Source organism: Neopelma chrysocephalum, unplaced genomic scaffold (genome assembly GCF_003984885.1).
Source record: "Neopelma chrysocephalum unplaced genomic scaffold, ASM398488v2 Primary Assembly neopelma1_24, whole genome shotgun sequence".
Taxonomy (NCBI): domain Eukaryota; kingdom Metazoa; phylum Chordata; class Aves; order Passeriformes; family Pipridae; genus Neopelma; species Neopelma chrysocephalum.
The window spans coordinates 142,873-160,831 of record NW_020897693.1 but is presented as its reverse complement, the minus strand read 5'-3'; the positions used below and the strand labels follow the sequence as shown (position 1 = coordinate 160,831).

Here is a 17,959-nt window from a genome sequence, read left to right as displayed (position 1 = left end):
CCCCGCATCCCGTCCTTCTCCCCATATCCCTGTCCTGCTCCCCGCATGCCTGCCCTGTTTCCATCATCCCTGTCCTGCTCCCCACATCCCCATGCTGCTCTCCACATACCTGTCCTTCTTCCCTCATCCCTGTCCTTCTCCCTGCATCCCTGTCCTGCTGCCCGGACTGGGATATTTGGGATGACTGGGCCACAAACCTCCCTCCCTGTCTCACCTTCTTTTGGGATCCCTCTGCCCCCGGCCCCCTGCCATTCCTGCCTCCTCCTGATCCAAGCCATGCTCTGCTTCCCACGGGCATGTCCTGGCATTCCCAGACCCTTGGCTCCATCCGGGAGGGATGGGGATAGGGTGGCCTCAGGCTCCGGTGTCCCACAGGCGCCGCGGGGGGCCCCACGTTTGCTTCCCGGGCTCCGGCAGCGGATGTTGTCCCGGCTGGATGCTGTCCCCAGGCAGTGGGAAGTGCACCCTGCGTGAGTAGGGGAAGCCGGGGGGGTGGGTGGGGGTCCCCGGTCCCTTTCCCACAGCTCCTGTTCCCATTCCCGCAGCGCTCTGCTCCTTCGGCTGTGGCGGCGGCTCCTGCGTCGCTCCCAACCTCTGCCTGTGCCCGGATGGGGAGCAGAGAATCACCTGCCCAGGTAAATCCCAAGGGATGGGGGGGCTGTGAGTCCATGGACGTCAGGCTGGACCCCCTTCCCTCTCCGTGCCCTGCATCCGTGCCAGGGGGCACCGTGCCAGACCCCCTTCCCTCTCCAGGCCTGAAATTCCAAGGGATGGAGGCGGCCATGATCCTGTGAATACTGTGCCAAACTCCCTTCCCTCTCCACACCACTTATCCCAGGAGATGGAGGTGGCCATGTGCCAGACCCCCTTCCCTCTCCATGCCCCGAATCCCAAGGGATGGAGGTGGCCCCATCCTGGCAGGGCCTGCTGCTCCTTGTCCCCTCCCCTTGCAGCATTCCAAGCACTGTCCCCATCCCTGAGGCATCCATGGATCAGGGTGGGAGCTGGGTGCTCCCGGGGTGTCCCCGGTGCCTGGTTGACCCCACATCCACCCCCCAGATCCACCGGGAACATGTGGGGAGTACGGCTGTGACCTGTCCTGTAACCACGGCGGGTGCCAGGAGGTCGCCCGCGTGTGTCCCGTCGGCTTCTCCATGGTGGAGACTCCCAACGGTGTCCGCTGCACCGGTGAGCGGGAACAGCAATATCCCAGTGGGAGCGGGCATCCGAAGGTCCCACATCCCAAATCCAGGCATTCCCGGTGTTCCCCCCAGACATCGATGAGTGCCAGAGCGGGGCCTGTGAGGGGCTGTGCGTGAACACAGAGGGCGGATTCGTGTGCCAGTGCGGCTCTGGCCGGGAGCTCTCCACGGATCGGCGCAGCTGCCGCGGTGCGCAGGGGGCCGGAGGGGAGGCCGGGAATGCCGAGGGATCCTGACCCTCATCCCACCCCCCTCCCAGACATGGACGAGTGCCAGGCCACGCCGTGCCAGCACCGCTGCGAGAACAGCGTCGGGAGCTACCGCTGCTCCTGCCGGCCCGGATACCAACTCCACGGGAACCGGCATTCCTGCCTGGGTGAGTGCTGGGATGGGGCCCTTCCTGCTCCAGGACATGAATCCCCAGGGGATGCAGGTGGCCATGAGCCTGTGGACACCACACCAGACCCCCTTCCCTCCCCATGCCATGCATCCCAGGGGATGCAGGTGGCCATGAGCCCCTGAGCACTGTGCCAGACCCTCATCCCTCTCCATGCCCTGAATCCCAAGGGACGCAATTGTCCATGAGCCCACGATCCCACTGCTGCCACTTTATCCCTGTCCCTGCCTGGGCCGTGCTGGGGGCACATCCTGGCACTCTGGGCTCCTTCCTGGGTCACATTCTGGGGTGCGGCACCTCCTGCCACATTCCCTTTTCCTGCAGATGTGGATGAATGCCGGCGGCCGGGAACGCGCCGCTCCTGCCAGCACAGCTGCCACAACATTCCCGGGAGCTTCCGCTGCTCCTGCCGCCCCGGATACCGGCTCAGCACGGACAGGGTGTCCTGCGAAGGTACCCGTGTCCTTCTCCGGGCTGGGAGAGTGGAGCAGGATGCTCCCACTCCTTGCCTACCCCAAGTGATGTCTCTTCCTTCCTGAATTCCTTCCCAGGGTATCCCAAATCCATCCTGGCCCCGTCACCCATCCTGCAATCCCTGCAGCACCCGCCCACCCTCGTCCTGCTCCCTCCTGGCTCCCACCTGCTTCCGAGGGGCTCCCCCTCTCCCCACATCCCTGTGGCAGCTCCCGGGACCCAATTCCCACCCTCTTCTCCGTCCCTGTCTCCCGGTACCTCCATCCCACCGTCCCCTCGCTGTCGGCACCGTGGGGTTTCCCGGGAGCCCGGGGCTCGCTGGACAGAGCCAGGATGCCGGAGCTGCACCTGCCAGGTGAGAATCCCACCATCCCACGCCTTCCCTCGGCACCATCCCAGCCTGGGATAAGCCACGTGTGTCCCGGCAGGAGGGACGAGTCCTGTGTGACGCCATGAGCTGCTCCATTCCCTGCTCCCACCCGCTTCCCGCTCCGGCCGGGGGATGCTGCCCCACCTGCACAGGTGAGTCCCGGCCCCCCTGACCCCGCAATTCCCAGGATATCCCTCCCTGATCCCCCCTGGATCACAGGGTGCCTCCACGAGGGGGTGGCCAGAGCAGACGGCGATGTCTTCTCCCCATCCGATGGGAATTGCTCCGTCTGCATCTGCTTGGTGAGCTGGATCGGGGCGGGAGAATTCCCCTGGAGCCCTGGGGACCTCCCAGCCTTGGGGACCCTCATCCCACCTTCATCCACAGGCCGGGAATGTCTCCTGCCTTTCCCCGGAATGCCCCGCGGGCTCCTGCCCCAGCCCCTCTCCATCCGACTGCTGCTCCTGCCATCCAGGTGAGACCCCCCGGGCTGGGATGAGGGTTCTGGAGGATCCACACTTGGATCCCCAGCCCTCCTGACTCCGTCTTTCCCAGCCCAGTGCAGTTTCCGGGGCCGCACGTACGCACACGGGGCCCAGTTCAGCCCGGATGGGGACGGATGCACTACCTGCGTCTGCCAGGTGGGGAAGCCCCAGGGATGGGGATTCTGAGGAATGAGGAACCCCAGGGATGGGACACCCCAGGAATGAGGGTCCCCAAAGCTGGGGAACCCCAGGGAGGAGGGTCCCCATGGACGAGGGTCCACAGGGATGGGGGTTCAGAATAATGAGGGTCCCCAGGGATGTTCCAGCGCTTCCCTGCAGCTGCTGTGGGTATCCCGGCTCTCTCGAGGCTGGGGCTGGATGTGGGGACAGCCGGTGACACATTCCCATGTTCCCAGGGTGGGGAGGTGGAATGTTCCTTCGCTCCCTGTCCCATCCTGGACTGCCCCCAGCACCAGCGGCACCTGCGCCCGGGGCAGTGCTGCTCCTCCTGCCGGGACCCTCCGGCCCCCGCCGGTCAGTCGGGATAGGGATATACCCGGGAACGGGGAGGGTGGGATAAGGGGGTCAGCTGGAGACAGGGACGGTGGGATGTGGGGAACAGCTGGGGGGGGAAAAAGGGGTTGGAATGTGGGGGACACTTGGGGAGGGGAAAGGTGGGAGGGCTGTGGGGATATTTGGGGATGGAGAGGGTGGGATGTGGGGGACAGCTGGGGGACAGTGAGGACAGGATGGAGGGACATGTGGGATCCGAGGGATGGGGAGAGAGGGATGTGGGGGGACAGCCCAGGGGCCGAGGGGATGGGATACGTGGGGATGGGGAGGGGGGAAAACTGGGAATACCCGGGCCCAGGGAGGGGGGAATGTAGGGGAGGGTGGGTTTTAGGGGCCAGCTGGGCACAGGGAGCCTCCCCAGGTTGCTTCCTGGAGGACAACGGCGTGCAGTTTCCCGTGGGACAGCTCTGGTCTCCGGGCGATCCCTGTGAGTTATGCATCTGCCAGGTGAATGAGAACCTGCTCTGCTTCCCTCCTGCTGCCCGTCCCCGTCCCCGCTCCCCATTCCCGCCCTCGGGATGCCCGCGGATCCCCCGGCGGGTTCGGGAATGCCGAGGTGTCTGTGGAGGTGTTCCCGCCCGCAGGCAGACGGCTCCGTGAGCTGCCGGCGCACGGAATGCCTGGAGACCTGTCCCTATCCCATCCGGATCCCCGGGCAGTGCTGCCCCGACTGCTCCGCAGGTGAGGAGGCTCTGGAATTCCCGCCCGGGAATTCCGAGCCGCCCGGGGCCCCACGCGAGCCGCTCTGCCCGCAGGCTGCACCTACATGGGGCGGGTGTTCTCCAACAACGAGACCTTCCCGTCGGAGCTGGATCCGTGTCTCAGCTGCATCTGCCTGGTGAGGGCAGGGCCGGGCACCCCCGCAGCTTTCGGGGCTCCGGCTCCACGGGCTGATCCCGGGATTTTTAACTCCGTTGCAGGAAAAAAACACAAACAAACAAAAAAAAAAAGCTCCGGGGGCGTTGCCGGGGGTTCCTAACGGGGTCTCTCCGGTCTCTCGCAGCTGGGGTCGGTGGCCTGCTCGCCCCTGGAATGTGCCATCGTGTGCTCCTACCCCTTCCACCCCGAGGGCCGCTGCTGCCCCGTCTGTGACGGTAACGGGGGGGGGGGGGGGGGGGGGCCCCCCCCCCCCCCCCCCCCCGAGCCCCCTGAGCGAGCCCTCCCTACCCCCCAGACTGCAACTACCGCGGCAGGAAGGTGGAGAACGGGCAGAGCTTCACCCCCGAGGGGCAGCCCTGCACCCGCTGCGCCTGCAAGGTGAGCGGTGGGGGGACACCAGCGGGGACCCCTTTGGGGTTCACAGTGTGCCCTGGTCTGTAGGTCCCCGTGCCTGCGGGGGTGCCCATGTCCGTGGGGTCCCTGTGCCCATGGGATACCCCGTGTCCGTGGGGTCCCTGTGCCCACGGGCTGCCCGTGCCGGTGCCATTGTGCCCCGGGGGGGGGTTGGCAGGCCCGGCTGACCCACCGTGTCCCCCCCCCGTGCCAGCTCGGGGAGGTGACCTGCGAGGAGCGGCCGTGCCCCCACTCCTGCTCCGAGCCCCCCGCGATTCCCGCTCCCTGCTGCCCACCCTGCCCAGGTAATGGGATTCCCAGACCTCCTGGCACTCGGGGGACCCCCACCCCAGGCTGGGGGTCCCGGGGGTGGGGCGGGGGCTGACCAAAGTCATCCCTGTGCCAGCCACAGACGTCCGGCTCCCGCTGCAGGGCAGTGACCTGGCCCCATCCCCGGCCCCATCCTTATCCCCGGCCCCATCCTTATCCCCGGCCCCATCCTTATCCCCGGCCCCATCCTTATCCCCGGCCCCATCCTTATCCCCGGCCCCATCCTTATCCCCGGCCCCATCCTTATCCCTGGCTCCATCATTAGCCCTCGCCCCATCCTTAGCCCTCGCCCCATCCCTGGTCCAGTCCTTGTCCCCGTTCTCCTCCCTGGCCCCATCCTCACCCTCGTCCTCATCCCCATCCCCATCCTCATCCCTGTCTCCATCCCCAGGCTCATCCCTGGCCCCATTCCCACCCTCATCCCCCTCCCAATCCCTGTCCCCATCCTCATCCCCCTCCTTCTCCCACGCCCCATCCTCATTCCCGTCCTCCCTGTCCCCATCCTCCTCCCAGTCCCCAATCCCTAAAGATTCACCGCCTGGCACCTCCCACCCCAATCTCCCCAAATCCCGCCCCCGCCTGGCCCAGCTCCTGCTTCCCAACACATCCGCGGCCCCCAGCCCCTTTCCCGGGATTTGGGATGCCGGGGATCCCCCTCCCACCACCCCGAGCCCCTCTGGACACCCCTCGGTGCCCCTCGACCCCCCCTCCGAGGCCGCAGCCCCCCCAGATCCCACGGGCTGCTCCGGCCCCGAGGCTCAGGGATCCCTCGGGAATGCGGATCCCGCCGCGGTGCCACCGGACAGCGGGAAGAGCCCCAGGTGCCGAGTGCCGGGAGGAGGAGGAGGATGAGGAAGAGGGGGGGGGGGTCTGCAGGATCAGGCCCCTGGGGAGGGGGGGCGACTGTCTCCCCCCCGCCAATAAACTCATCCTGGTATTTATTCCCTGTCCCCTCCTGCTTGGGAACACGCGGAGCCCGGGGCTTGTCCTCAGCGGGAATTTTGGGATGAGCGGCCTCTGCGGGACGAGGAGGGAAGTGCTGGGGTTGGAATTTGGGGACAGGGGGGACGTGTCCTGCTGGGATCCCCATGGATGAGGGTCCCCAAGGCTGGGAAGACCCCAGGGACGAGCGTGCTCAGGGAGAAGGGTCCTGAGGGCCGGAAGGTCCCCAGGGATGGGGATCCACATGGATGAGAGTCTCCATGGACAAAGGTCCCCAGGGATGCAGGTGAGGGTGACACCCACCGGTGTCCAGGGACACGCCCCATTCCCAGGAATGCCCCGCCCTTCCCAGAGACACACGGCACAGGGGGGCTTCTCCACACCTTTATTGTCCTCGGGAGCGGCAGGAGGGGCTGGGAACGGCGGGAAAAGGGACATCCCTGGCAGCCCCCAAGTTGGGAACCGCCGGGATCCCCCATCCCGGCTCAGGGCAGCCGGGACAGCCCCACCTTGTTGTTGGCTCTGTCGAAGACGACGTAGTATTCCCGGATAAACACATCCCCAAGGATCCAGAGCTCGCCCTCCTCCGTGGGGGTATCCATGCCTTGGAATCCCAGGCTGCAGAACCCACCGCTCTGCTCCGAGCACACGGAACGAGGCGGTCACCGGCTGTGGGATCCCCGCCCCGCGTCATTCCAGCCCCATTCCCAGCGGGATGCTCACCCGTATCACGTAGGCTCTGGCCGGCACCGGGAATGCTTGGCCGTGGATATGGAATACAAGGTCGGGTAGTTTTTTGGCAGCCTGGCAGCTGATCTGGGGGGGACAGGGTGGGTCAGTGGCTATTCCAGCTGGGAAAAAACATCCTGGGAAGCGTCCCGAGGGCTCACCTCGCCGTTGGAGCTGGCGCCGAGGGCGCTCATGACAATCTGGAAGGCTCGGACGGGCATGGCCAGCAGGGATGTTCCCGTATCCACGATGGCCTGGCATCCCGAGGCACAGGCCGCCGCCGCCCCGTTGATGGAGACGCTGGAAAAAGGGATGCAGGGTGAGCTTCTCGAGGTTGGGATTCCCCAAAAACACCGGCTGCGGAGCTTCCCAGGAATACCTGTCCATGGTGATCTGCCAGTAGGTCTCGGCAGAGAGCGGGATCCAGGAGATTCCTTTGGTGGTGTAAAAGGGATCGATGGCGCCGAACAGGACAAAGCTTCCGGCTTGGCCATCCCTGAAAAGCGGGATCTGTCCGGGGATTGCCCACCCCGCCATTCCCACTGGGAAACCAGCACCGGCGGGAGGGAAATGGGAGAACTCTTCGGCAGCTCCGGCCGGGATTTACCTGCTCAGGTAGACGGAGAAGAGATCCCGATCCACGAGCCTTTCCATCATCATGTTGTCGAAGACCGGGGTGGCTCCGGAGGAGGCGATGCTCGGGAATGCCAATCCCAGGATTCCATCGAAGGGGGTGTAGTAGAAGAAATCCCCCGGCTCCGTCTCCGCCAGCCCGAAAATCTGGTTCCGGACATTGATCCCGGCGACCTGGGAAAGGGAGACAGGTGTGGCTCAGGCCTCCCAGGATCCCCGATCCCACGAGATGGGAATGACAGAGCGGCCTACGTTGACGGTGTCGTATCCCAGGACTCCGGACATGCTTCCCGTGCCATAGGCGATGAACAGGGTGTCGTTGGTGCTCAGGAAGGTGGAGGAATCCGCGGGATTGAAGCGGTTGTGGTTCCCTGAAAGGGTCGGGAGGGAGGGAATCACGGGAATGAGGCCATTGGGAATGAGGGTGGCACCTCAGTGTCCCTGGGAGAGGGGGGGCAGAGCCATCCCTGGCTCCCAAGGCCTGGGGGATTCCCCATTGTCCAAGAAGCCACAGGGCTGCCAGACACGCTCCAGACACCCGGAGACATTCCGGACACCTGGACATACTCCGGACATGCTCCGGACACATTCCAGACACCTACTGCAGGCTGGGCTGGAGCAGAAGACAGAGGGAACCCAAAGGTTGGAAGAGCCGGTGTCGAAGACAACGGTGAATTCCTGGGCTGGAGTCCCGATGGAGATGGTGCCGAAGTACTCGTCCTGTCGGAGCGGGATGGGAAAAGAAGAGTGGGATTGGGAAGGGGACAGTGGGGTGGGGATAGTGGGATGAGATAGTGGGATGGGGAAGGGGACAGTGGGAAGAGGGTAATGGGATGGGAATGAGGATAGTGGAATAGGGAAGGGGAGAGCGGAATGGGGACAGTGGGATGGGGAAGTGGTTAGTGGGGAGGGGATAGTGGGATAGGGAAAGGGATAGTGGGACTGAGAAGGGGATAGTGGGAATGGGACAGTGGGACTGGGAAGGGGACAGTGGGATTGAAAAGAGGATAGTGGGAATGGGATAGTAGGATGGGGAAGGGGATAATGGAGAGGGGATAGTGAGGTGGGGAAGGGAATAGTGGGAAGGGGATAATAGGATGCGGAAGGGGTGAGTGGGAGGGGGAGAGAGGGATAGGAAAAAGGATAGCAGGATTGGAAAGGGGAAGTGGCCCCCGTGGCCCCCCAATCCCAATCCCATTCCCTCACATCCATGTAGTTCTGCAGGGGTTCCACAGCGATCCCAGGGAAGTACTTATCAGCCAGGTTATAGGGATTCTGCTCCAGGAAACTCTCCAGCAATCCCTGCTCCCGCAGCCTCTCCCGCAGCGACTTCATCTTCCTCAGGGGGACCCTGTGGACACCGGGATCCATCACCGGGATCATCCCACATCCCACATCCTTTGGGACGGGGGCCCTTCCTGGTGCTCACCTGGTCCCCAGGCCCTGGGCCAGGACCACCAGGGAGAGGAGCAGGAGCAGCTTCATGGTGGGAGCTCCGGGAATGTGAGCCTCCACTCCCGCTCCCGCTCCTTATATCCCGGCTCCCGTGTTTGGCCGGCGGCTCCGATAAGAAAAGCAAACGGTTCTCGGGATTCTTATCACAACGTCCTTAAGGAAGGTGGCCGGGGAGGGGGGGAATGTCAAGCCCTTATTCCCAGAGGTAAAGTCGGGATACTGGGATGGGAGGGAAGCGCTCCCGGTGTCCCGAGGGAAGGCGCTGGGAGCCGGTGGGAATGTGGGGTTGGGTTTGTCCCCTGGATCGCCCCCAACTCCCGGCTGGAGGGTTTGATCCCTGGATTGCAGCTCACCAGGGATGAGGCAGCCAAGGCTTTCCTGGGAGATCCATTCCAGGGCCTCGTTACCCTCACAGGGAAGGTTTCATTCCCAATATCCCACCTAAACCCACCCTCTGGCAGTGGGAAGCCATTCCCTGTGTGTCCTATCATTCCAGGCCCTTTTCCAAGGTCCCTCTCCATCTCTCCTGGAGTTGCTTTAGGGGCTCCAAGGTCTCTCCAGAGCTTTTTCCTCCAGCCAATCTATTCGAGATTTTCAGGCTGCCAGCTCCAGATTTTCCATTCTGGGAATCAGCCAAGCCCTTCTCCTTCCCAAACCCCTCCAACACATCCCATCCTCCTTTTTTCCTCTAGGATAATCCGCTGCTTCATCCCTTTTCTCCCAACATCCCCCTGGATCTTTATCCATTTCACTCCCCCCCTGGAATTCAGCCCAAATCCTCGGATTCTTTTGTTCTTCCTAGCTGGGAATGGGGCTGATTCCAAGGGAAGAATTCCAGCTCTGGCCTTAGGGAGCCTTTGATCTCCTCCAGGACAAGGTGACCGTTCCAGGATCCACGTGGTGCCGTGAGGGAAGCCAAGATTCCCGGCCCAGCTCCAGTGACCTTCAGCATTCCAGTGGCATCCGGAGCTGGACCTTCCCCTGGCTGCTCCCACTTTGACCCCACAGCTGGTCCCAGTTCTGCAGCAGCACCAGGAAAGGGTGAGAGGGATGAAATCCCAGTGGAAGCAAGACATGGAAGTCTTGGACCAAAGCCAGAGGAGGGCATGGAGGTGATCCGAGGGATGGGAAAGGCTGGGAGAGCTGGAATTGTCCAGCCTGGAGAAGAGAAGCTCCGGGGAAATCTTGGAGCCTCTTCCAGTGCCTCAAGGGGCTCCAGGAGAGCAGGAGAGGGATTTTGGGAATGGGAATGGAGCGACAGGACAAGAGGGAATGGCTCCAAACTGGAAAAGGGGCGATTTAAATGGGATATTGGGAATAAATCCTTCCCCGTGAGGGTGGTGAAGCACTGGAATGGATTTCCCAGGAAAGCTGTGGCTGCCCCATCCCTGGAACTGGCGAAGGCCAGGCTGGAAAAGGGCTTGGAGCAACCTGGATTAGTGAAAGGTGTCCCTGTAAATTTGAAGCTTCCAAGTTGTCCCTGTTTTTGGGCCAAAATAGGAGGGAATACAAAAATATTCCCTTATCCCAGAGCTGTTTATCCACTTAATTCCCAGAGCTGCCATCCCAGGGGATCAGGACTCCAGATTTTCCAATGGAAAGTTTTTGCCAGGGATGGGAAGTTTCAGGACAAGTTGGTTGTAAATCCCATCCGCAGGAGGCAAAATCCTGCTGGATTTTTGGATGAATCCTTATCCCCAGTGGGAAGAAGTTGTGGGATTCAGGGACGGGGAAAAAATGGGAATTAATGTTCACCACTAATTAAATCAGGAATAAAAAGGTGGGAGGATGGAAAAATAACCCCTTTGAGGGTGTGAAATGGCTTTTCCTCAGGGAGAAATTGGGATTTTTCCAACCTCGGTGGGGAAATTCAGGGATCCTGGAATAACCCATCCTGGACCTGAGATTTTAGGTTGGGAGCAGGTGACCGAGGCCTCCCTGTCCCAGCTTTCCTTGGCACCAGAGGGCACCCAAAAAAACCCGGATCTGGATCCATTCCTGATTCAGCCAGGGATTCCTGGTCAAACCCTCCCTCCAAAAAATTTAGGTTTGTTCCCAGAAAATCCTGGTTTGAAAGTGGAAACGCCACTTGGGATGGATTTAACTCCCACAGGAACCACCCTCTGAATCAATATTTCGGGATTTTCCAGCTTTTGGGACATCAAAAGCCCGGGAACTTCCTTAATTTTACCCCCAAAAAAATCCCCTAACGGAGTCAGGGCTTATCTTGGAATGGATTCAGGAAGGAAACTTGTTTTCCAGGCCCTGTTCCCAGTTCTTCTTGTCCCTTTATCACCCCGGAGCTTTATCAGAGCTGTCAGATGAAAGGAGGGAATTCTGAGGCTCCTGAGGAGGCAAATCTCCGGGATTTGCTTAAAAATATTGAATTAAGTTATCAAGGATCTTGGCATTCCCTGTGGGAATGGAATTCTGCCGGGCAGGGACCTCAGATAACCTTTTCCTACCTGATTTTGGGTGGGATTAACACAAAATCCAAGGGACAAAACCCAGATGTAACCATCTTTTATGGAAATTAGGGAGATTAATAAGAAAATAATGGGAATATCCTTTAAAAAGGAAAAATTATCCCAATTTTTATTGCTGGATAACATATTTAAACGGATATTTTCCCATTTATTCCTTGCAAATCTGAATACAATTTAATTTATCCTTAATCCTTAAATTTTAATGTAAAAGAATCCCAGGTGGAACTATGTTAATGGGAATTAAGGATATTAATAAACAGGTTATGGGAATATGCTCTCCAAAACACCCCTTTATCCCATTTTTTATTGCTGGTTAACAATTAAATGGATATTTTCCCATTTATTCCGCAAAAATCTTGATTTTTCCTCTCCCCAATCCATAATTTTTATATCAAATGTTAACTAAACATTTTCCACCTTTTCCACATGTTTGGAAAACTGCTCCAAACAAGACCAGAAAGCACTTCTTTCCCTTTGGAAAGTCGAGTCCCTTTGTTTTCCCATAACATTGGGAGTTTGACCTGTTTATCAGCCGCGCTGGGAACAAGTTGTCCTTGATCCAACCGGAATTTTTTGGGATCATGTGATTCCCATTTATTCCATTTATTCAGGTGACTTGTGGGATCAGAGGTGCCTTTCCTGGATCCTGGGGGCACTTTGGGAACAACCTTCTGCTGTCTTCTGAAGGAGCTGCTCTCCCCATTCCTTATCCCTGTCTGGGATTTGGGAATGTGGAGTTAATTTGGGAAAAGTGGGGCTTGGATTCGTGTTTCAGGTGATGGGATTGGAGCTTCCATGTACATTCTAGGAAACATATCCCTGTTTCATGCCAGGAGGGGCTAATCCAGGTATTCCAAAGGGATTTGCTTTGATCTCTTGGTTCCAGCTGGGAAAACCCGCCATTATAGGAACTTTTTGGGATGTTATCTGGATTTTTGAGATGTTGCTAAGCTCTGTGTGTTTTTCCTAAACCAGTTCCAATCGGGCCTTGGGCACTTCCAGGGATGGGGCAGGCACGGCTTCCCTGGGAAATCCATCACAGTGTTTTACTACCCTCACAGGGCTGGATTTATTCCCAGAATCCCACTAAACCCCTCGCCGTGTCCATACGACCCCACTCCCTAGTATGCTACGTCCCTTCTCCAAACCCCTTTCTTCACCTCTCTCAGCGCTCCTCCACCCCAATACCACGAAGGATATCAATCCTAGGGCGGCTACGACCCGGCAGGAGCCCCCTGGGCATCCAAACATTGATTAATTAGGAAAAAAATCCATTAAATTGCTCCCCAATCCCGCCCCCCCCAACATGGCGGCGCCGGGAGGAACCACCCGCGGCCTCCCGGGGGGGAGGAGGCGCGTCCCCCCTCGCTGTCGGCAATGGCCCCGCCTATTTCCGGTATGCGCCGGAACCCGGAAGTAGCGACGGGCGGAGGGTCTACGGTGAGTCCGGGGCTGGGCCGGGAATGGAAATATCGGGAATACCGGGAATAACGGCGACATAACGGCGCTAACGCGGCTGCTCCCGCTCGCTGCTGCCGTGCAATCACCCAGCGCTTCGCCTCCACCCCGCTGAGCGCCGTTGGGCGCTTCCCAGAGCCTATTCTTGAGTTTTCCCGCTCCTGGCATTCCCGTTTTTCCCGTTTAAACTCCATAAAATTTCGTTAAGAGACAAAAAACCTCCTGAATCGGGTGATTCCCGTGCGGGGGGAAAGCCCCGCGCCTGCAGCGCGGGACGCAATTCCCTGTTTTCCCCTCGGACAGGTTTATCGGGATCATGGATTGAGACATTCCTGAGGCTCTTGCGACATTGCCGGGGTGAAATCCTTGGGATGCTCCACTTGGATAAGAGGTAGAAGAGCCGGGAGCCATCAGGACGGCACAGGTTTGTGGGGTGTCCCTGGTTTTTTTATGGCATTCCCGCATTATCCCCTCCCAGCTCTTGGAATTTGCGCCACAAACGCAGGATAATTCCTACATATTATTGGAAAACCTGGAATATTTAGGATAAATCGCAGATATAATACGGGAAGTCCTGGATTTTGTGTTGTTTCACTGCCTTCCACGTCAGAGGGTGGAACTGGATGATCCATAAGATCTTTTCCAACCCTTTGGAAACAGTGGGATAGGAGCAGGTCCAGTTTTCCTTGGAAGGACGGGAATCTGGGGTGGGATGGAGCCTGGAATGAGTCAGAATCTGGAAAATGGGGGAGAGATTCAGATGGAATTTGCTGGTCAGGGCTGGGAGTGGGTTTTTCTTTGACAAAACCCTCTGGGATGCACAAAATTCTTTCCAAACAAGCTGTGAAAAGCTGGGAGAAGGTGGAAAAAAGTCATTCCTGAAGGAGGAATTAGTGGGAATGTTGCTTTGCCCTCGCTGTGCTGCTCTGGGAGGTTTAACAAAGCCGGAGTTCAATCCCTGCAAGGACAAACAGCTGGATTGGGGGATTTATCCACCTCCTTTTCCGTGTCCCAGGAATCCGGGAGGATGGACACACTCAGGAACAGGACGGTGGAGGAGCTCCGGGAGCTGCAGGAGGATTCCCAGGAAATCGAGCGCTTGGCTCTGGAATCACAGGAGGTTGGTGGGGGGGTCACCCCGGGGTTCCCTCGTCCCGTTCCCGGCATCACTTCTCGAATTCCGCAGGTGCAGGAGCTGCAGCTGGAGCGGGAAATGGCCTTGGCTTCCAACCGGAGCTTGGCCGAGCAGAACCTGAAATTCCAGGCGCCGCTGGAATCGGGACGAAGCGACCTCTCCAAGAAGTACCTGGAGCTGCAGGAACTGGCCGGGAGGTGCCGGGAGCAGAAGGAAAAGCTGGGTGAGCCCTGGGATCATCCTGGCTCAGGAATGAAGGATTCTGCTTCCCAGAAAGCCAAGATCCCACTTTTTTCCCAGGAGAGATCCTTTTGGGTTTTCCTCCTTCCCCGAGTGATTCCCAGGGCTGATCCTGTGGGATCTCTGCTGGTTTTTCCCGATGGTCGTGATTTTTCCATGGTTTTTTTTTTCCTTTTCTTCCATGGTTTTCCCAGAGAAATCCTCAGCAGCGCTGCAGCCTCAGACTCTGCTGGAGCTGCTCCAGGTGGAAAGTCAGAAGATTGAGGAGGAATCCGAGGTGAGCTCGAGGCTTCAATTCATCGGGAATCCCGGGGCTTCATCCTCAAAGACTCCCAGCTAACCCCAATCCCAAAAATCCTGGGTTATGCCCGGACTTTGCTGGTCTTTCTCCCCCCCAAAAATCGGATCGATCCTCATTTGTGTGGAGTCTGGGAAAGACCTAAATCCCGAAGCGGGATGAGGGAAGAGGAGCCGAGGGATCCCGGGATGAAGCTGAGGCTGTTCCTCTCTTCCAGAAAATGGCGGAGAAATTCCTGGAGGGCGAAGTGCCCTTGGAAACGTTCCTGGAGCAGTTTGCCACCATGAGGAAATTGTCCCACCTGCGCCGGGTCCGCGTGGAAAAGCTGCAGGAGATCGTGAGGAAGTCGGAGGGATCCCAGGAATCTGGCCGGGACTCGCAGCCTCCTCCTCCTCCTCCTCCTCTCCCTCCTGCTCCTCACATTCCTGGCTCCGGGGATCCTCCACAGCCCTTCCCAGCGGGATCTCCACCCTTCCCCCTTCCCTACAGCCCAGCTCCCGCGCTCCCTCCCGGCCCCCCGGCCCACGGAGCGCTGCCTCCCGCGCCTTTCCCAGCAGCTCCGGCTTCTTCCCAGCCCGGCTCCCAACCCTTTCCTTACCCAGCTCCCGGATATCCGTCAGCTCAGGCTCCCAGAGCCGCCTCCGGAGGCTATTCCTGGTCTCCATCCCGGGCCCCTCCGCAGCCGGCGCCGTATCCCGGTCCCAGTCCGTCTCCTCCTCCCAGGCCGGGATACTCTCCCTACATCCCTCCTGGAGCGGGAAGGCCACCCTATCCCACCCAGCCCCCTCTCCCGAATTTCCCGATCCCGGCACAGCCTCCCTATCCTGGGGCTCCCCCACCCTTTGGATACCCCCCCCCTCCCAACCCTTCCCGTCCGGCTTGGCCTGGATACTAATCCAGGACTTTCCGGGAGCATCCTCTGCTGCTTCCTTCTTTTTCTGGGGATTGAGGAACAGGTGGAATCCCAGGAATTCCGTGGGATGAGAGTCACAGCTCCAGGAGTCAGAGCCAGGTGATTCCCAGCTGGATATAGCAAGAAGGGGCTGCCCCTCAGGGCTGGAATTCCGGAGAGGAGAAGGCTCCAGGGAGACCTTGGAGCACCTTCCAGAGCCTAAGTGGGCTCCAAAAGAACTGGAAAAGGACTTGGATATAATGGGCTGGAATGATGGGATAAAGGGGAATGGCTTCCCGCTGCCAGAGGATGTGTTTAATGGGATATTGGGAAGAAGTTCCTCCCTGCAAGGTTGGTGAAGCACTGGAATGGATTTCCCAGGGAAGCTGTGGCTGCTCCGTCCCTGGAAGTGTCCAAGGACAAGTTGGACGGGGCTTAGATCCACCTGGATTAGTGGAACGTGGTTGGAACGGGATGACCCTTAAAATCCCTTCCCACCCAGCCATTCCAGGATTGTCTGGGAGTCGGTGATTCCCACCCAACCTCTGGTATTCCCGACCTCCCGCGTGGTTTTCCGGGCTCCTCACATCCCCCTTCTCAGGAAACACTTGGAGACAGAGGGAACGACAAATACCGGGAATGGGATTTGCTTTGCTCAGCACTTTATCCTACGAGTCCCGCCCGTATCCCTGGAAGTTATTTATAAGGAGTGGTTACTAATGGACTAGGATGGGGCTTTGTGGGATTTCATGGAAGCAATTCCATCCCTGGGGTTAATTACAGAAATAAAACTGCATTAATTAATTCCATGCTGGAGTCACAGCCAGTATTTTGTTCGGGAATGACGGAGCATCCGCCTGTGGGTTGATCCCTTTATCCCTTCCTGGCATCCCGACACCGGCTCCCTTTGGATTCCAACCTTTCCTCCTCTCCCAGCACCATCTCCCAACACATTTTTCCTGCTTTTCCTGCGCTTATCTTTCCTCAGGGACACGTTTGCTTGGGGCTCTTTGGGGTAGAAAAACAGGGAAAATTGCCTTTCCCTGTTTTCCTGTCCTGCTTTTCCCTCCTGACCGGGAGTCTGGTGCTCTGAGGAATTGCTCTGGGATATGGGAAGGAAGAGGACAAGGTGTAATTAGTACAAAAATCCCAGTTTTATTACAGTTGTTGGATATTAAATATCTTGGATTCCTTCCCAGTATTCCCACCCTCCCTGGACTTGAATCCCTTTCCTTTATCCATGGGTTTGGAGCCATGGAAAACCTGATGATCCCTCTCCAAAAGGCCTCCTAAATCCGTATAAATACCTTAAGAACCCCCAGAACTCCTCTTTTTCTCCCTGGAACGCTGGGATCCCCCTACAGCTGAGCCGGGAGACGGGAACGGTTCCTTTGGGAATCCTTTGGGAATCACACCCTGCGGGCAGAGCGCAGGTCATAGTCGCTGTCCGAGGAGTTCTCCGGGGGGTTGGAATGTCGGAGCGCTCCTTCCAGGGCTGTGGAGGGGATGGGATGCGGCTCAGGGGGTGCCTGGAGGGTTTATCCGTGGAAGAGGAGCCGCTTTCAGCGTTTACCTGGATAAGCGGAGAGCTGGGAGCTCTTGGGCGGGGTCACGGTGTAGTCATTGTCCCCTCCCTGTCCCCGAGACCTCGGAGCAGCAGAGCTGGAGCGGTGGAAGGAGACTGGAACACAAGGTGGGATTGGGATTGGGAGTGGGATTGGGATTTGCGGGCTGGAAGGGCAGTTTGGAGGGAATGGACCCACCCCCGGGATGGGGCTGAGGGAAATCAGGTGAGTTGTATCCAACACCAGGAATCCCAAATCCACCCCCAGGAGTCCCAGTCCCACTCCTAGGAATCCCAATCCACCCCCAGGAACTCAAATCCCACCCTCGGGAACCCAAATCCACCTCCTGGGGCCCTAAATCAACTCCCAGGATTCCCAAATCCACCCAAAGAAACCCCCAGTCCCACTCACAGGAGCCACAAATTCACTTCCAGGAATCCCAGTCCTATCCCCAGGAGCCCAAATCCCACCCCATGGGCCCCAATCCCACCCCCAGGAGCCGCAATCCCACCCCCAGGAATCCCAAATCCATGCCCAGGAGCCCCAAATCCACCCCCGGGAGCCCAAATCCACTCCCAGGTGCACAAATTCCCCCCCCAGGAACACCAATCCCACCCCCAGGAACCCCAGATCCCAATCCCTGCCCCCTCACCCGTCTGGTTGAGGCCTGTGGGGCCGATCCATTGGCGCTGCTTTTTCTTGGAGACTGGAAGGCAGAGGTGGGCGGAGAGCGGGAATTGTCTCTCCAAGGATCTTCCTGATCCTTCCTCCAGCTGCTCCCCCCCCGCCAGCTCCATATGTCATCCCAAATAATCCCCTCCCACACCATAATTCCCCCTCAGGATCCTCCGGTTGCTCCTTTGTGTCCACTTGGAGCTTAATCCCCCTTCCCGCTCCCCTGCTTTGTGCCCATTCCACGTGGGACAGGCTTAGGGATAATGGGAGAGGGTCTGGGGATAATGGGACAGGTTTGGGAACAATGGGACAGGCTTGGGGACAATGGGACAGGTCTGGGAATAATGG

General features: G+C 59.1%; 4 protein-coding genes across 7 annotated transcripts in view; 2 read left to right on the top strand and 2 right to left on the bottom strand.

Annotated features, from left to right (window-relative positions):
• VWCE (von Willebrand factor C and EGF domains) overlaps window positions 1-5,304 on the top strand; it is a 6,452-nt gene extending 1,148 nt beyond the window's left edge. The window contains exons 2-19 of one of the 3 annotated variants that reach the window (XR_003536780.1): window positions 376-470; window positions 620-635; window positions 1,060-1,188; window positions 1,275-1,391; window positions 1,462-1,578; window positions 1,924-2,052; window positions 2,151-2,428; window positions 2,502-2,595; window positions 2,663-2,745; window positions 2,831-2,918; window positions 2,999-3,084; window positions 3,345-3,462; window positions 3,863-3,928; window positions 4,086-4,182; window positions 4,257-4,339; window positions 4,505-4,595; window positions 4,676-4,758; window positions 4,988-5,020. Coding sequence is in view for 1 of the 3 variants with exons in the window: in XM_027698959.1 (XP_027554760.1) it covers window positions 376-470; window positions 620-635; window positions 1,060-1,188; window positions 1,275-1,391; window positions 1,462-1,578; window positions 1,924-2,052; window positions 2,151-2,428; window positions 2,502-2,595; window positions 2,663-2,745; window positions 2,831-2,918; window positions 2,999-3,084; window positions 3,345-3,462; window positions 3,863-3,948; window positions 4,086-4,182; window positions 4,257-4,339; window positions 4,505-4,595; window positions 4,676-4,758; window positions 4,988-5,158 (1,961 nt within the window). In the remaining 2 variants the exon portion in view is untranslated. Of the gene's footprint in view, window positions 1-375; window positions 471-619; window positions 636-1,059; window positions 1,189-1,274; window positions 1,392-1,461; window positions 1,579-1,923; window positions 2,053-2,150; window positions 2,429-2,501; window positions 2,596-2,662; window positions 2,919-2,998; window positions 3,085-3,344; window positions 3,463-3,862; window positions 3,949-4,085; window positions 4,183-4,256; window positions 4,340-4,504; window positions 4,596-4,675; window positions 4,759-4,987 lie in introns of those variants that run through there. The other 2 variants (XM_027698959.1, XR_003536781.1) reach the window with 2 other exon arrangements.
• A 1,111-nt stretch (window positions 5,305-6,415) lies between these two features.
• Window positions 6,416-12,712, bottom strand: LOC113975259 (pepsin A-like). Its single transcript, XM_027699088.1, has 10 exons — window positions 12,549-12,712; window positions 8,837-8,955; window positions 8,614-8,758; window positions 8,010-8,127; window positions 7,660-7,778; window positions 7,382-7,581; window positions 7,154-7,270; window positions 6,936-7,074; window positions 6,769-6,861; window positions 6,416-6,680 (listed from the first exon to the last, which is right to left on the bottom strand). Exons 2-10 carry the CDS (start codon window positions 8,890-8,892, stop codon window positions 6,531-6,533), a joined length of 1,137 nt encoding a protein of 378 aa, XP_027554889.1. The 5' UTR covers window positions 8,893-8,955; window positions 12,549-12,712; the 3' UTR covers window positions 6,416-6,530.
• A 25-nt stretch (window positions 12,713-12,737) lies between these two features.
• On the top strand, window positions 12,738-16,180 carry VPS37C (VPS37C, ESCRT-I subunit). Of its 2 annotated transcripts, none has more exons than XM_027699111.1 (6): window positions 12,738-12,788; window positions 13,110-13,230; window positions 13,822-13,926; window positions 14,071-14,164; window positions 14,376-14,458; window positions 14,697-16,180. In XM_027699111.1, exons 3-6 carry the CDS (start codon window positions 13,834-13,836, stop codon window positions 15,372-15,374), a joined length of 948 nt encoding a protein of 315 aa, XP_027554912.1. In that variant the 5' UTR covers window positions 12,738-12,788; window positions 13,110-13,230; window positions 13,822-13,833; the 3' UTR covers window positions 15,375-16,180. The 2 variants fall into 2 exon arrangements, with proteins under 2 accessions (XP_027554912.1, XP_027554903.1); XM_027699102.1 differs by having other exon boundaries at window positions 12,740-12,788; window positions 13,993-14,164.
• A 358-nt stretch (window positions 16,181-16,538) lies between these two features.
• CD5 (CD5 molecule) overlaps window positions 16,539-17,959 on the bottom strand; it is a 5,401-nt gene continuing 3,980 nt past the window's right edge. Inside the window, exons 8-10 of the mRNA XM_027699198.1 lie at window positions 17,589-17,642; window positions 16,945-17,052; window positions 16,539-16,866 (exon numbers count right to left, since the gene is read on the bottom strand). Coding sequence (XP_027554999.1) covers window positions 16,781-16,866; window positions 16,945-17,052; window positions 17,589-17,642 — 248 coding nt within the window. The 3' untranslated portion in view covers window positions 16,539-16,780. The remainder of the gene's footprint in view (window positions 16,867-16,944; window positions 17,053-17,588; window positions 17,643-17,959) is intronic.